The sequence below is a fragment of the Podarcis gaigeae genome, assembly GCF_964106915.1.
Source record: "Podarcis gaigeae genome assembly, chromosome: 2".
Lineage (NCBI taxonomy): Eukaryota > Metazoa > Chordata > Lepidosauria > Squamata > Lacertidae > Podarcis > Podarcis gaigeae.
The window spans coordinates 5638232-5655829 of record NC_139679.1 but is presented as its reverse complement, the minus strand read 5'-3'; the positions used below and the strand labels follow the sequence as shown (position 1 = coordinate 5655829).

The window sequence follows — 17598 nt, the reverse complement described above, 5'->3', positions numbered from 1 at the left end:
TGGTCTGACAGTGAAAGGAGGATCTCAGGTTATTTTTAGACGGCTGTTACCTCAAATGGGCCAGGCTGTGTCGGGATGTCTAATGCTAGGTACCACAGGCAGGATCTGTTGTCATGACAACTGCAGTCTTTCATCTCCAAAGAGGCTCCAAAGCAGGACATTGCTCTTAGGCTCTGAAGAGAGTCTAGGGATGCCTTAGGTAAGTGGGTTGGATGGATTAGCAGGTGTGGGGATGCTTCAGGGCAGGGATGGGGAATTTGAGTCTCGCCAGGTGTTGCTGGACTCCCAGCTCCCATCTGCCCCAGCCAGCATGACTAATGGCCAGGAATGATGGGGGTTATATATTTTTTTAAAAAATAATTTTTATTAGGTTTCTGTTTAACAATAAAGAACACATAATAGCATAACATTTTCCAGTATCCACATTTCATACACTTCCTTGGACTTCCTCACACCTCTTGTTCCTGCTTTCTAAACTCAAAAATTTTAACAGCAAATTATTAACTTATTTTAATTTATATAATAAAGTTTTCCAGTATTAAGGTCTCAAATTTTAAAATTTAGCCACTCTCTTATTATAACTTAATTATAAAATATTGTTAATCCAAAAATTATTATCCTTTCTTTCAATTACATTCAAATTTATATTCCTTATTACTAATTTATTGGAGCCATGTTAATATAAATCTTACATCTTTCTTAACATTCCAGGAATGATGGGGGTTATAGTCCAATAACATATGGAATGCCACGGGTATAACGTAACAGCCACGGGCAATTGGACTGCAGAGCATCTCTGCTAATAACAAAGGGGCAAAGACCTGGTTGAAAATTGAATCCTGCTACCAACCAGCAGCTTTTCAACCAGGTCTTTCCCCTTTGTGGACTGCAGCACTCATTTTATTGATTTCTTGAAAATACCGTATTTTTCGCTTTATAAGACGCACCAGACCATAAGGCGCACCTAGTTTTTGGAGGAGGAAAACAACAACAAAAAATATTCTGAATCCCAGAAGCCTGAACAGCAAGAGGGATCGCTGCGCAGCGAAAGCAGGAGCTCAGAGCAGTTCACAATTGAGTATTAAAATTGCAGCAAAACAAGCCCCTGTTCAAAACTAGCAGACAAATTAAATAGGGATCCTCATACCCTTTATTTATTTATTATGTTTCTACCCCAGCTTTCCTCTAGGGAGCTCAAAGTGGCGAACGTAGTCCTCCTCCCCTCGCATTTTTATCCTCACAACAAGCTTGTGAGGAAAATTAGAGGTTGAATATATGCTATATTTATGGACCTAACAGGTATCTATTATGCCAACAAAGGTCTGTATAGTTAAAGCTATGGTTTTCCCAGTAGTGATGTATGGAAGTGAGAGCTGGACCATAAAGAAGGCTGATTGCCAAAGAATTGATGCTTTTGAATTCTGGTGCTGGAGGAGACTCTTGAGAGTCCCATGGACTGCAAGAAGAACCAACCGATCCATTCTTAAGGAAACAAGCCCTGAGTGCTCACTGGAAGGACAGATCGTGAAGCTGAAGCTCCAATACTTTGGCCACCTCATGCGAAGAGAAGACTCCCTGGAAAAGACCCTGATGTTGGGAAAGATGGAGGGCACAAGGAGAAGGGGACGACAGAGGACGAGATGGTGGGACAGTGTTCTCGAAGCTACCAGCATGAGTTTGACCAAACTGTGGGAGGCAGTGGAAGACAGGAGTGCCTGGCGTGCTCTGGTCCATGGGGTCACGAAGAGTCGGACACAACTAAATGACTAAACAACAACAACAACAACAATAGGTATCTCAAGCCATTTGCACATACCAAAATACGTATTTTATCAAAGTAATTGTTGAACTGAAATACAATTAAGAAGAAGTATATTAATAGATAAGATAAAACTTTATTCGCATTAGCCAATAGCCATAGCAACAGTAAAACATTACAGTACTGTATATGCAGAAAAGGAAATTTGATATAAGAGCACAATTTAAAGTCCTGAATCAGCCGTCAGTTAGTAGCCATTATTCTGATTGCCCCTGCTATGAACCTAGCAACCTTTGCTGTCATCTGCTCATTTTGATCTGATAGAAGAAAGGACATTGTGGCAGTGGTTGAGTATAGTAATAGTGAAATACAATTAAGAAGAAGTATATGGGGGGGGGGTCCCAAGAGAGTGCTATAGCCTGTTTAGCTTATCCGTAAATCCGGCGCTGCTCTCGAGACAGACGGATGCCAGCAGCAGCGGCAGCAGCAGCAGCAGGTGCAGCAATAAAACTGCCTGCACCTTTGCAGTGCAAAGCAGGGTCTGGCATGGTTTCAGAGTGGACTGGGGATCCTGCGTCGAGATCCCTGCATGGCACGGGGTTGGACGAGACAGCCCGCCCCTCGGGGCCCCTTGAAAAGTCTCCGGACGCTGCTGGCCGCGTCGGAAGGATCCTCGGAGGCCGCTTCGCCCAGCGGGCCGCCCGGAGGGCGCTCCGGCTCCGCCCTCCACGGCTGCGCCGCCCTCGCTCTGGCCGGGGAGGCTGTTGCTAGGAGACCGGAGGGACTCGGCCTGCAGCAACGAGGGGGAAACAGAGAGGTAGGCGCGGCGGCGGGGTAGCGAAGCCGGAGGGGGGGATGCGCGGGAGGGGGCGCAGGTTTAACCACGACAGGAGACTGGCTGCGAAGATGTTTTGCGCCGCATCCAAGATCCGAAGTGCCTGCCTGCCTGCCTGCCTTTCAGGGGGTGGTGCCACATCACCGTATCAAAATTAGGACTGCGCAAGCGGGAGACAAACCTAGACAGCATCTTCAAAAGCAGAGACATCACCTTGCCAACAAAGGCCCGTATAGTCAAAACCATGGTTTTCCCAGTAGTGATGTATGGAAGTGAGAGCTGGACCATAAAGAAGGCTGATCGCCAAAGAATTGATGCTTTTGAATTCTGGTGCTGGAGGAGACTCTTGAGAGTCCCATGGACTGCTAGAAGATCAAACCTCTCCATTCTGAAGGAAATCAGCCCTGAGTGCTCACTGGAAGGACAGATCCTGAAGCTGAGGCTCCAATACTTTGGCCACCTCATGAGAAGAGAAGACTCCCTGGAAAAGACCCTGATGTTGGGAAAGATGGAGGGCACAAGGAGAAGGGGACGACAGAGGACGAGATGGTTGGACAGTGCTCTGGAAGCGACCAGCATGAGTTTGACCAAACTGCGGGAGGCAGTGGAAGACAGGAGTGCCTGGCATGCTCTGGTCCAGGGGGTCACGAAGAGTCGGACACGACTAAATGACTAAACAACAACTAAGGGGGAGCATCCAACATGAAGCATTTCTGTTGGATCCATGTGACAGGCTTTTTAAAAATAAAATAAAAAATAAAATCATGCATCGTCATCCGTATACCCAAAAAGCCTTTTCCTCCACCCCATTTATGTAAGAGTGAGAATTACCCAGGCTCAGGGGAGCTTTGTGTTTTTGCCTCAGCTTCAGGTGCCTGGAAGCAGGTGATCCCAGAGGAGTGACTCATGCAGAGATGCAGCCCTCCTTCCTTCTCCCCTGAGGCTGGGAAATTGGACCTAAGGCCCAATTGGATTGGTGATCCAAAGGCATCTGATGGAGAGATACCACAGACCAGAGCAGTGAATCATGCAGAGGGTACAGTGAGCAATCTTTGCTTGGTACTTTGGGCTCGCAGGAGCCCTTAATTATGCATTTTATTTCTTGTGGCCATTAGCAGTTATGTCAGGCCAAACCATTTGGGAATTAGTGCTTTAAGAGCTTCTGAAAACAGGTCTCTTGTATGCTTTGTTGATAGGAGAAACCAGAAGATAGTCTCGTGAGCATGGGTTAGATGGCAAAACTGATCCCAGGAGGGAGGGATACTTTACAGGCAGGATAACACATCTAACAAGAAAGAAAAAGGGATTATCTCCAACTTATTTGCCACTTCTTTAAGGACAGAGGCTCTGCTCCTTGAACAGATGCATGGCAGGTAACCATTTAAAATGGGAGCATTACCTGGCATTAAAAAGCAGTGACAGCAGGAGACATGACTTGTTGATTTCTGACCTCTACACACTGCTTTAAAGAAAGCACAGAGTATCTGTCCATAAACAACGTGGCAACGCTATTTTTTAGGAAGTGAGGCCTCCCCATAGGGCAACCAAGTCAGGCCACAATGATGTTTGGTTATTTGCCATTTCTAGGCTCATATATGCTTGCTTTCTCTCCTCTAATAGGCATTCCTGGCAATTCTGGTCTCATCAGACGTGTCCCTCACAAACCTTTGATAGTGTTGGTGGAAAAGCCTTCATAGCTAGCCTGTGAGGCAGTGGATTGACCCAGATTTGAAGCTTCAGGCAAGGTGAGTTCTAAGAATTGCAATAAAAATAATGGTGAGGGAAGGGAAGGAAATAAAAGGCAAGAAAGAGAGAGCTAGTGGACTTAATCTGAGGAGAGCCAGGTTCAAATAGGACTTAGCCATCAAGCTCCCTGGGGGGCTTTGGGCCCGCCATGATTTCTCAACCTAATCAATGTCACAGGATTATATGTGCATGAAAGGGGGAGGGACCATGCAAACTATGCATGGGGGATCTGTGGCCCTCCAGATGAGGTTGGACTACAACTCCCATCATTCCTGGCCGTTGATCATGGTGGGGGCTGGTGGGAGTTGGAGTCAACATCTGTAGGGCTACAGGTTTCCCATCTCTGATGTTCATAATCCTGAGATCCTTAAGGCAAGGCCAGGATAATAAAGAAGGAATGGGTATGGACAACAAGTTAAAGGAGGCTACAGTAGAGCCATATTGGTGTGTCTATACCAGTGATGGCCAAACTTGGCCCTCCAGCTGTTTTGGGTCTGCAGCTCCCATCATCCCTAGCTAACAGGATCAGTGGTCAGGTATGGTGGGAATTGTAGTCCTAAAACAGCTGGAGGGCCAGATTTGGCCATCACTGGTCTATACTGACAAAAAAGGTATAGGTACAGAAGTGGTCTGACCATTAGAGCTGCCCCCCTTTAGCATAGACCAGTGGCGTAGCGTGGGTTGTCAGCACCCGGGGCAAGGCAAGTAATTTGTGCCCCCTAACCCGTGGATTTGCGCCCCCTAACCCTAACCCCCAGATGTTGCGCCCGGTGCGGCCGGCCCCCCTGCACCCCCCACGCTACACCACTGGCATAGACCAAAGGGGTAGAAGGAGGTTTGTACTTTGTACTTTCCTCCATTATAGGTGCAATCATGCCGAAGAAGAGAGGGCGCAAGCGGGCGGCCCTGACTGATGAAGAACGGCTGATTATGATGCAACAGAAGCGGCTGGCTGAGGAAGAAATGATGAAGAAGAAGGAGGACATGCTGGCCCAGTTCCTAAAGGTACCATTTGTTTGCCTGGACATAAAGGGGTTTGTGCTACAAGGAAGCATGAAGATATGTGGCATGTTGTGGGGAGAGGAGTGTCAGCAGACCTGCTCACAATTCAGAACAGTGCTCCAGGGGTCTTGTTTCCAAATGTGAGAGAACAGGGTGAATCACATAATCTTAGTCTGTTCTCAGCAGTGAGGCTAAGAACATCTTTTAGTCTGCAACGTGCCACTTGTAAGATAACGCAGGATGGAAAACAGAGTCATTTTAAAATCGTATTCTCTGATACTCTGGTTTCTCTTCAGATCATATAAATCTTTCGCCTTTTAAAATCGTATTCTCTGACCGCAGCATTTTATGCAGTCAGGAGGTGAAAGAGCTTGAAACTACCATGATTATAGTGAGAGTTTATATGTAATCTCTGAAAGGTAAAAGGTCAAAACTAGGTTAGTGGTTTGGAGGCAGATGCGCAAGGCCGGACACAAACTTAATTGGGAAATCCTAGAATCTCAACACATTTTGAGCTCAGTGCTTTTCCCCAGAGGAGTATTCTTTGAGAGCAAAATAGATGTTTAATTAAATGACTGCCTGTATTGTTGGAGTTTATTTTAAAACTACTTTGAGGAAGTCTTTCAAGCTCAACACCTTTGGGATTTTCCTGTAATTACTGTTCTGTACCATTTTGGGGGTCTTTACTTCTGTTGTGCTGTAAGAGGCAAGACATAGAAGGCAAGCAGATGGGTAAATAGATAGATGTAGGCAGGCAACAAGTCACTCAGATGGAAGAATAGTGAAAGGCCTTGGAGCCTATATTGGAGAAAGTGAGCTGTGGCTGATTCTCATGGTCACCTGACTTCTTAACTCATGAAGATTCAGACCAGTGAGCAAAGTTACAGTGCAGCCGTTACTGACGCTTTTGATATTAAATTGAACTGATTGCTGCTACAACAATAGCCGATGCCAGGGATATACGACTTTCGCCACAGAAATCCAGTGAGAGAGCATCGGCCCTATGTGTGCCATAGAGGGCCATGGCAACGGGTGAATTTAAATTTAGTACCAGAAGCTTAGATTGTGTGTCACTCTAGTTCTTATCATATCTCTTTTGTTCTGACCAAAGGTTTCTGCCAATTAGCCCAAAATGCTTTCAGTTCCTTTTCTTACCAGTTGACTTGGTGGCATATTGAGTATGAAACTGGAATTGGGTGATGTAATGAATAGTTTCAGGTAAACATGGCACTAGAGTTGGAAGACCCCAGTGATACAAATCCCTAAATTTAAATTGGTCCTACAGTGTCTTCATGAACACCTCCGAAGACGTTTCACAAGTCCCCCAGTCTGTCTGTCATATTGACATGGCCTAAGGGGCTTTATATTTGGGAAGTTGTCAGGGAACTGCCATCGGAGCCAGAGGCGGAGGCAAGGCTCCAGAGCGATGCCGGAGAGGGTCCCAGCAGGGAGAGAGGCAGCCCATCTGCTGGGGAAGGAAATCAGCGTAACACCAGGGGTGAAGGGGGGCATATGGGGGGAATCGGAGAGAAGGCTCCAGGACTCTTCCCCGGAGACCAGTGGGGAGAGCGCGGGTACTCCGCTGCCCACACCCTCTCTGCGCAGAAGACTTCCGCGCAGGGAGAGTAGGAGGAGACTTGGCGTCAAAGAGCTTCTTTGCTGGAAGAGGTTCAAGAAACGCCCACTGACGGATTCTGCTAGCGACTGAAACAGCCACGAAGTGAAGGGCTGTCCAGACAGAAAGGGTTCAACCAGGTAACCTAGCCAGGAGTGGCGGCAACTTACACACGAGCAACTCCTATAACCATTACAGAAGTATTTCCTGATTTGAAGGCACTCCCACATCAGTCTGAAAGGATATTTCAATGCAGTTGATCAGCACAGAACATGCTCAGGGTGTTCAGTTGACACTGGGGCTAATATGTGACCAGTGTAAGTGGTGTCTGACCTGTGGAGAAGGTTGCCATCCTAAGAACATAAGAAAATTCCTTTTGATCAGACCAAAGGCTCATGTAGTCCAGCATCTTGTGTTTATTGATCAGCCACTAGTTTTGTGATCACAATGGTTTTAGGAAATAAATTTTACTGCCTACTACCTCTATTCTTTGTCTGGTTCCTTATCTTGCGATGTCTGGGCTGTGTTGGGCTTGCCTGGGTAAAGTTGTGGCTCTCAATGCAGGAAAAACTGGCCAAAGAGGAGCGCAACAGTGAACTAAACCTGCACAAGATCACCCTACAGTGGCGCACAGTGCTCCGTGAGGTCAAGGCCAGGGAGCTACGTAAGGACATTGAGATTCTTAGCCAGACCTTTGAACGTGTGGTGGACTGCAAAGACAATGTCATTAAGGTGAGCCCTGGCCGGGAAAAGCCCTTGGAAGGAGACTGTGAAACTGTTAATGGCTCTCTTAGAGATTGGAGAGGGAAGTCACGCAGCTTCTGAGACTCACTGCAGCTCTGCGACACTTGCCAATAAGGAGCAAAGGGGAATAACAAAGGGCACATCTGTATTGTGGGAAAAAGTGGTTTGCACTTTGTACAATTCTGCAATGACTTCTTAAAAGTTCTTTATTATTGCTATCAGTGGGTCCCAGTGGTATAAGAACAGAATGCAGTGTGGAATGCCAGGGCCAATCCACAGCAGATTCAGTTCAGAAGCTTTATGTGTGTTTACCAGCTTAATATAAGTTATTTCAGATACCACAATTTATTATTTTAGGTCTTAGCATTCTCAGTATTCTTAGTGTGGAATTCTTTAGCTCTTTAAAACAGATTGGTCTCCTGCTGTGGTTGTCTAATGCATCTCTGTCCCCTCCAGTCCCTCGCTAAGGACCTCACTGAGGCAGAAGCTCAATATGCGCATGCTTTGCGCAGCCACTTGCACAACATAGACCAGCTGTTGGAACTCCAGCGCTGCCGCATTGGCTACTTAGAGGAGGATTACCAAACGGAGCTGCAAGCTCTGCAGAAGGAGTTTGACACAGAGAGGTAGAAGGGAAGAAGGGAGGGGGGTGGGGCTGGGAAAGATGGTGGCTCAGCAACTGTGGAAAACTGTGTTTCGTTGGACTCTTAGAACTCACTCGGCTTTTCATATTTTCACCAGGAAGATAATTATAGGCCACCATAATCTAGAGAGCCGGTACCTGCAGGATGTGCTGCTGGCTATGGAGCAAAACTTTACTGACAGTGAATACGAGGCCAGGCTCGACTTCCAGAGTACAAGAGATGACGTCAAGAACAAGGTCTGGGTTAAAACTCAGGGAGGAACTTACGGCAATTTCTAAGTTTGCTAACGAATGGGAGGATTTATCATATTTTGAAACGGACAATATCCTCAGGAAAAAATATATGCACGTTTTAGCAATGGCATAGCCCTGAAACCTGCCTTCCAAAGGTCTTTTAAAAGTTATTTAATATGCAAGTTGGGGCCTCATTATTTCATAATCAGCTCTGTGCTGATGCTCCCCCTTTTTTCCTTTTAATTGTTTTAGCCCATTCCAAGTGAGTTTTAATTAGTTACTCTGATTTATCTGTGAATGCCGGTTGCTGGGAATCACAATGTTATGTTCAGGTCCTGCTTTGAGGCTGCCTGTAGGCCTCAGGTTGGCCCCTGTGAGAACAGAATGCTGGACTAAATGAACCATTGGCTTGATCCAGCAGGCTCTTCCAGTGTTCTTATACGTCTGCTATGTGCCAATATTAATTTTAAAAAAACAAAGAAAGAATGTGGGATGGGTAGAAGCTACATGGAGATGTTCCACGGAGTTTTAGGCATGCCAGGACTTCTTTGAAATTATAAAGGTTCTAAATATATCCTGCACCCAATATCAGGCATTGGCACCTCATTTGACTGGAAGCCTATGTGTATTCCTTCAACTCTTTGTCTGTTAACACTTATCATCATATACTTCGTTTGGGTTTATTTCCCCTCCATTGATTTGTAGCTGCCGCTAATGATGAAGGGCCCCAGCTCAAACACATTTTATGTAATCAAAATACACCCATTACCATCCCTGTGTTTTCTTGCATATATAGCTGTAGTCAGTGGCTGAACTGGTCTACAGACAGAACTAGACACTGAAAGAAACATGGAACCACCTCTGCTGTATATTTCTTTCTCTCTTCTTCCCAGTAATGTGTAGCGAATCAACTCATGACCTGATTTTGTAGCCCCTTCACCCCCACATAATTGGCTTGCAGGCTGGGGGAATACACAGGTGGGTGGTGTCATTTTCATGCATAGTGTTATGCCACACATTACTGGGGCGGGGAGGAAGAAAGAACCCACAGAGCTGATGCTGTAAAACCCAGTTCCATGTAAGATCCCAGGAAGAGCCATATGAGAGATTCTCGTGATTGGGGAAACAAGACCGTAGCTGAAACTATGTGCAGGTCCTCCTTATTTTCATTGTTTCTCCAGGTACAAGGTTTCTTGTTGCTGGAGCCCATACTCATGATTTTAAAACGCCCAAAGAAAACCAGTTGGGCATACTAAGGCTTTTTATTTATTTATATTAAATTTCTGTACTACCCTTCATCCAAATATGACAGGGCAATTTATAATCTAAAATTACACAAATATATAGCATAATAACAAACAATAACAATTTTTTAAAGGGCAGATCCTCCACACCATACATTTAGAGCACATCCAATCCACATTTAAAGCTCATGACTTCCTCCAAAGAATCTTCCAAAGTGTAGTTTCCTCCTGTAGAGCTACATTTCCTTAACAGCATCCTTAACAAACTACAGTTCCCAGGATTCTTTGGAGGAAGTCATGAGCTTTCAGTGTGCATCAGATGTGCTCTAAATGTATGGTGTTCTTTTGCTTGGGAAAGGAGTTCCCGGGCAGGCTGATCTAGGGTTAGTCCAAAATGAGTCAGTTGAAATTAATGAATGTTAGAATGCTGTTGGACAGAAATTAAGTGGTTACCAGCTGTAAAGTAAAAGTGGAGTAATAAGCTAAAATAAGTTATAAACAAGTTATATAAGGATTTGCTGAATCAAGATTTGAATGCGAATACAAAAGGGGGAGGTGAGAGGAGGTTCGAGAAACAAGGTAATAGAAATAAGCTTTGGAAATTATATTTGTTTTGTTTTGTTTTTTCTTTTTTGATTATGTACTTTTGTATTTTTGTACTTTTGTATTTCTGTTTTTTCTGCTAAATTGGAAAATCTAATAAATATCTATTATAAAAAACAAAACAAAATGAGTCAGTTGACTGGAAAACTCCAGAGCAGACCAGAATAGGACTACTAATCTGTGTTCATTTCCACCCCAGAACTTGGAGGAGAAGCATTACCTGCGCATGCAGTTGGAGGGTAAAGTGGAGGAGCTGTGGAAACGCTTCCAGCAGGCCTTGCGTACTTACACAGAGGCAACGGAAGACCGTAAGTTTGCCTTTGAAGGCCTCAAACGCAGAGATGAGAAGAGCACCAAGGAGATTGAGATGCAGATGAGGAAACTGCAGAAGATGCAGGTGAGTGGCCCTGCTTGGGCTGGTCGGACCAGGGAAACATTTGGGCTTTATTCAGGCATTGCTTTCTCCTGCAGCTGAGATATTGCTGTGCTGTCCCTTCCACGCAGTGGTGTTCTTTCAAAATGGTAGCATTAACAGCCTCCCCAAGTTACCTTCGTTGACCTATATCCCCCCACCCCTTGCAATTCACCATCAAGAGAGATACCTATGGTAACCGGTGGCCCAGTTTCTACAATTGGCAGTCCACTTGCAGTGACCTCCAGGGGTGTGTGAGGTTGCCACTTGGCTCACAGCTTAGTTGGGTTCCCATGGTGGAGACACCCTTTGCAGGGCCTTTACCTGCATTGGTGATTATCAGGCCTTGTCTTGAAGTGTTGCTGTTGATTGCAGGAAACAGGGTGTCTGTATGAACTATTAATTTATATGAACTATCCCCTCTATGTAAGGGACGTGGGTGGCAGGTGGCCACTGAGCCTCTTGGGTTTGCCGATCAGAAGGTCGGCTGTTTGAATCCCCACGACGGGGTGAGCTCCCGTTGCTCGGTCCCTGCTCCTGCCAACCTAGCAGTTCAAAAGCACATCCCAAAAGTGCAAATAGATAAATAGGTACTGCTCCAGTGGGAAGGTAAACAGCGTTTCCTTGTGCTGCTCTGGTTTTGGTCTTCCGTTGCACCAGAAGTGGCTTAGTCATGCTGGCCACATGACCCGGGAGGGGGGGGACCTCTCTGCGGACAAACGCCAGCTCCCTCAGCCTGTAAAGTGAGATGAGTGCTGCAACCCCAGAGTCGTCTGCGACTGGACTTAACTGTCAGGGGCCCTTTACCTTTACCTTTGTATCCCCTCTATGTGGGTAGATCCTGGACCGGCTGCCATTCCAGTGGTAGCTTTGGAGGTCATGCCAGATGGAGGGAGCACTGAACATTTGATTTGGGCCTGCAAAGTTCAGTGGACAGAATTGGAAGACTGGACAGATAAAAAATTCATCAGCCTCCAGCACTCTTCTCCATAAATCTACCTTCTCCCCCTCATCCCACCAACAGAAGAACCTGGGGAAAAATAGATTCATGGGCAAACATCTGGTGATGCATATCAGTGGTGGGTGGAGCAACAGATCCTCCTGAAAACTTGCCCCCCCATCTCCCATGCCTTATAAATATCTGCAGTTGTTCCTCATCCCGTCATTACTCTGAACCCCCTACAACAGTAAAATCTCACACCACCAAAGCTGCAAACCAAAATGGCCATCTAATCGCACCTCTTCCTGCAGCCATGAGTTTCAGTTTATAGTTGCTACAGAAGACCTCCTGTCAGCTGACTAGATCCCTCTCTTGTCACCAGGACCTCATTGGCATCCTGAAGAACAAGATCGCTCTTCATGCACGGGAGAGCGAGGAGCAGAACCGGCGAGTCCGCGATGAGAAGGAGGTGGTGCTGAAGCAGCTGCAGAAGCTCAAGAGCGAGATGAACCGGGCCAGAGCCAAGGCCCGTAGCAACCTGGCTAAGCTGTCCAGGGAGAGCAGCGGGGCTCTCAAAGTGTTGGAACGTGTTATGCAGAAGGTAAAACTGTATGCACTTCTGGGTAGTCATGGTCTCAGGCTCCTTCCTCCCACAAATTGAGAAAGTACATAGGATGGGGAGAACGGAGGTAGCTGAAGACAGTGGCATCGCAACGGGGAGGGGATGGTACCCCGGGTGCCACACCTGGGGGGTGACAAGAAGGCACCCCACGGGGGCTCGCGGCGGGGCGAACAGCCATTGCGCTGCCGCAGCCACATGTGGAGGATCCTCCATTCGGGGCTGCAGCTGTGAGCAGAGGATTCCGGTGCCAGTGGCAAACCGCTATGTACAGTGCATGTGCAGCGTCGCATGCATGCGCTGTACGTAATGCCACCGCAGAAGCGCTGTACATAGTGGTTTGTCACCGGCGCCACTTCAGCGCTGTACGGATGGTGGTAGGATCCCTCCGTCACCACTACAGTTGCAAATGGAGGATCTTGCAGCCGCGAGCAGAGGATCCTGGCGCCATCCGTACGGCGCTGGAGCGCTGCTGGCAGCAAACCTCTATGTACAGCGTATGTGCAACGCCGTTACATACAGCACATGCATGCGCCACCGTACATGCGCGCACATAGCGGTTTGCCGCCCCGGGTGTCATGACGCCTTTGTTCACCCCTGGCTGAAGAGAACATGCATAAATCAAACTTTTGGTGATCTCTGGTAGCCCTTGGGATCCCCCAAATGGAGCTCAGATCCAGGAGAGTTCTTGCAGATTATGTGCAAGCACAGCTTTGGCCTATAAAAATAGCACCTGGCTGGCTCCAAATAACGCTGTTTTAGTGGAGACTAGCTTTCTGGGCAGTGGGGGGCTTCCGCCTCCTGAATGGACACAGATGCCTATACTGCTGACATTTCCAAGGCAGGGAGGAATCAGCCAGGTTTTACCTCCCTTGCTGAGAGGAATTGCCCTTTGTTTCCCATCTTGCAATTGAGATATATCACACTCGTGAGCAGCTGAGATCTGGTAATGTGGAAAATAATAGGGTTAAAAAAACCCCACCTATCCCCCCCCTTTCTTTAAACTACAGTGGTACCTCAGGTTACATACGCTTCAGGTTACAGACGCTTCAGGTTACAGACTCCGCTAACCCAGAAATAGTACCTCGGGTTAAGAACTTTGCATCAGGATGAGAACAGAAATCATGCTCTGGCGGTGCGGCGGCAGCAGGAGGCCCCATTAGCTAAAGTGGTGCCTCAGGTTAAGAACAGTTTCAGGTTAAGAACAGACCTCCGGAATGAATTAAGTTCTTAACCCGAGGTACCACTGTATTTTAAGAAGCAATGGCTACTCTGTGTGCAAGTGCTCCCACATGACCTTGGAGAGCAGCGGAGCTTGACTCTTGCCTCTCTTAGTCCTGGCCATGCTGGAACAGAAAGCACTTCCAGGGGGGGAGGGGGAGGGAGCTGCAAGGTCTATTGGGGGCAAAGATAAGGTGTTCTTGACTGAGGAAAGGAACAAACAGTGGCTGGGATTGTTCAAACAGAAGAGATGGCTGGGAATTCCTGCGAGAATAAGAAATGGTGAGAGAGAGAAGCAGCAGCAGTAGTAGTGAAGGGTACTCCTTATGCTTCTGGCCTATATGGAGGTTCTTAGCATGTGGTTCCTTTTAGCAACCACCCCTGTTGAATGCATAGCTTTCTTGTGCAAGTTTACCCTGATTATTAAAGTTGGACCCTTTACTTTTCTATCCTATGATGCTCTGATTTATTTTTGAATTTCAGATCCTGGTTTGTATCAATGGGGGTTTTTTGTCCTTGAGTTTTTGTACACTTGAGATCATCTATCTATTTATCTATCGGTTTAGAAAGGTTCTTAAAAAAAAAATAATGCTGGTCCTCCCAGCCTCAGATGGCAGGAGAGCATGCAAGCCTTCCCAAGACTCCTTGTCTCCTCTGCCTTGAAAGGATGATGTTATTTCCAGACACTATGGGCAGCGTCAAAAGCACTCATTTGATCAGCACAAGGAGTTTTGGCTGTACAATGGAACATCCCCTCCCTCTCCTCTCCCTGTGCATCCCTTAAATCTGTTTTGGGATTTTCCCCAACCTTCTGGAGCAGATTTGGGTAGGGTGCAGGGCATGCATGCCGGGTGGGGATTCCATTGTGCAAACCTAATTCCTTGCACGATAACAGAACAAGTGCTTTGCATACTATACCGTGTTCCTGTAAATCTTGTCACATAATCTTCCCTTGCCAAGGAGCTGTCCGCAATTCTGGCTCTCTTTTGAGTGTCCCTGTGTGACAGACATGTTGTCACATATATGTTCGTCCCAGTCACATATTTTTAGTGTACATTTAAATAACTTCAAATCTTAAATCTCTTCATGGTGCGGAGAACCCATATGCACTCTTGTGTGAAAATTGTGCATGGCTCTCATTTTGTCACAGTAATCCGCTTAGAAGCTGGGGTGCTGAGCAGCTTTCAGAGGACAGTTGTGTGTGCAGTTTTCTCACAAAGTGGTGTACATGTCCCTTCTTACACAGATTACTTCAGCATGGGGGGGGCATCATGTGTGGTGACTCTTAAAGATACAGGAGCCCAGGGATGATTGTAATGTGGCAATGAGATACAGGCTGTGTTCACGCTGCACCCAATGCGCTCCCACCACTGGTTAGAGAAGTAGTGTGCACATGGCATTATCCACAATTGATATCTATGTGGTTGTTTCTTACGAAATACTGTGTTTTGATGTGCTTCCCCTCAAACCAGCTTCAATCTGGATTGAGAAAAAGAACAATTTAGCTGCATTTTGAGCCATTAATGTGTACACAGCCGTATAGCCTCTTCTTCCCAAAGGAGCCATGCATGGCTTGAAGGTGCCCTGACATAGTAGTGGAAACTCAAAACACCCAGAGAGCAAAGCAGATTCCATGCATTCTGCTCTTTTAGCCGAGATGTACAGTTCAGAGTTTCTCTCATGTGACTGTTGGGAACTAAACCTACATTACAAACTTATATTGGCTTTATACTCATTTAATTGCCATGGCTTTCCCTAAAGCAGGATTGAGGAACTTACGATCCTCCCGTTGTCAGAACCACCAATTCCACCACTCCTGACCACTGGCCAGGCTAGGAGTTCTGGGTGCTAGAATCCAGCAACAAACATCTGGAGGAGCACAAGCTCCTCACCCTGCTCTAAAAAATCCCGGGAATTGTAGTTTGGTAAAAGTGCTGAAAATCCTGTGAAGGCATTCCAACCCTCTAGAGAACTAAAACTCCCACTTTAGAACTATACAGACACTCCAGTGCAAGACCCAACCCTGGGAAGTGTATCCTGTGCCAGATAGAGGAAAACAGAGTCTGATTATTGTTCCCCGTCCCCTATAGGCAGAGCTGATCCTGCGCCTGGCTGAGATGTGCCGCAGGCTAGAGTCGGAGGAGGAGAAAGTGCTGCCATTTTATGCCAGTTCCCTGACCTGGGAAGAACAGAAGACTGTGGATAAGGTGGTCCTGGAGAAACCGGAAGAGCCACTAGCCCAGGTGAATTCCTTGTGTGTGTGGAAAGGGGAGGAGGGCATGTGTGCCTGCTTCACCAGCAGAGGAGGAAACAGTTCTTTCGGTTCATTGTCAGGATTATTCTGTGTTTCCAGTTTAGCATTCAGGGCTGTTCTTTCCCAGAAGATTGGTCAGATTGAGAAAATACAGCCCTGGCACCAATGGGAGCCCCCACCGCAAGGCTAGCAACAGCAGCGGGGGGCGGGGGAAGGGTTTCCATTCAGACCATGGCAGGGGCAGAGTTAACCCCCATGTCGCAGCCCCAATCCTGAGCAGGCTCCCTATGTCTGCTCTTCACAGCAGGGGAACCACCATACAACTTCAAGTGATGCACTTAGCACCGTGCAAAGTTTTCCCCATGACACTTGCTCAACCTTTGCCTCTGGTACTTTCCCAGAATGCATTCTGCCTGCCTCTCTATCCAGGCCCACACAGCTATAGGAAATAATCTTTGCTACAAGACCTTTGGCTGCTACATTCACAAGCAGCACTTTCCGACTTAGCAGCTGCTCAAGAGCAGTTTGTTTCTCCCAGTGCAGCCACTGACTCAAAGCAGGGATTCTTGTCCAAAGACCCCTTAGAACCAACCCAGAAGCCTGTCTGTCTTTTCCAGATGATGCAGGATTACGTGGGGCTGGAGCGCTTCTGGCAAAGATACAACAAGGTGAGGCTGGAGCAGCTTTCGCTGGAGCGGACTAAGCAAGCGCTGCTCCAAGACAACCTCAGGCTGAGGCAGCTGCTCAAGCAGTACCTGGATGGCATCTCGGTGAACGATGAGGTTCTGAGCCAGATCAATCCGCTGATGATTGTCAACCAGCAAAATATCGCCCCACCTTCGTCCCAGCCTGCCAAGCAGCCGATCTATAACGTGGTCGAGGCAGCACTCGAGGTCAAGCGAATCCTCTAAGTCAGCGGCATGGGATTTCAAACTATCCTCCTCTGTCATGTTAACAGACCACTGGGCATAGAGAAGAGTGAGGCCTGTTGGGGGGCCTTTGGGGAAGGGCCAGTACCTGCCATTAAACAGCTGAACAGAGCTGATGTGTACTAGAGCCTTTTCTTCCCTCTGCAAGCAAAGTACCCCCGAGGCTGGTATATTGGGAACTCTCATTTATGGTGCGTCTACTGCCAGTGGTTTCTTTTATAGGCTTGTGCACAGGTTTGCAAAGGAGGCGGCTAAGCACTTGCGCAGGTGCCACCTTTTGTGTGTGATTCCTTTCCAGAGTGCTAGCTTTTTATTTAATTCTCCATCCTAAAGTTCAGAGGTAGGGTTTAGCTGACTTAATACCCCTGCCAAATGCTGGGAGATCAGATCTATCATGTGTGCTGCAAAAAGTCCTTCACTTTGCAGGGCTACAATTCCCAGGGCCTCCAAGGAAGATGTAATTAGTTAAAGCTCATTGTGCAAATCAAGGATGCCCTTCAGACGCTGCTGGGCTTCTGCTCCTGGAGTACCTGGCCATTGTCCATGCTGGCTGGGACTGGCGAGAGCTGGAGGCCACCGACGTCTAGAGAACATATTGCAAATATACCTGAAGGATTGCAAATGCATCACTCTGCCCCCTGTTGCAGCACAATCTAGGCCATGGGAATTTTAAACTTTGTAAAACAATACATGAGTACTGCTCAATGTATATTCTGAATGGCCTGCCAGTGCTTTGCTACACTAGACTCTCAGAAATATGCAATCTTCGAGTGACCAGCTAGACTGAGCTGCTTATAT

At 47.0% G+C, this 17598-nt stretch overlaps 1 protein-coding gene and 1 long non-coding RNA gene across 3 annotated transcripts in view; one reads left to right on the top strand and one right to left on the bottom strand.

Annotated features, from left to right (window-relative positions):
* Positions 1–1325: 1325 nt before the first annotated feature.
* Positions 1326–17598, bottom strand: part of LOC310840242 — a 34387-nt gene continuing 18114 nt past the window's right edge. The window contains exon 3 of the long non-coding RNA XR_014561862.1: positions 1326–1766. This is a non-coding gene — a long non-coding RNA (uncharacterized lncRNA). The remainder of the gene's footprint in view (positions 1767–17598) is intronic.
* DRC2 (dynein regulatory complex subunit 2) lies at positions 2456–16916 on the top strand. Of its 2 annotated transcripts, none has more exons than XM_083729458.1 (10): positions 2456–2576; positions 4215–4339; positions 5206–5345; positions 7522–7689; positions 8158–8327; positions 8443–8581; positions 10625–10822; positions 12160–12378; positions 15708–15860; positions 16489–16916. In XM_083729458.1, the coding sequence occupies exons 3-10, from the start codon at positions 5214–5216 to the stop codon at positions 16780–16782; spliced, it is 1473 nt and encodes a 490-aa protein (XP_083585584.1). In that variant the 5' UTR covers positions 2456–2576; positions 4215–4339; positions 5206–5213; the 3' UTR covers positions 16783–16916. The 2 variants fall into 2 exon arrangements, with proteins under 2 accessions (XP_083585584.1, XP_083585585.1); XM_083729459.1 differs by having other exon boundaries at positions 2537–2576; positions 4215–5006; positions 5157–5345.

Excerpts from the sequence above, each read along its gene's own strand:
- DRC2 (XM_083729458.1), top strand. The coding sequence starts at position 5,214 with ATGCCGAAGAAGAGAGGGCGCAAGCGGGCGGCCCTGACTGATGAAGAA. Across the intron at positions 5,346-7,521 it reads TGCTGGCCCAGTTCCTAAAG|GAAAAACTGGCCAAAGAGGA; the intron begins GTACCATTTGTT and ends CTCTCAATGCAG. Across the intron at positions 10,823-12,159 it reads GGAAACTGCAGAAGATGCAG|GACCTCATTGGCATCCTGAA; the intron begins GTGAGTGGCCCT and ends TCTTGTCACCAG.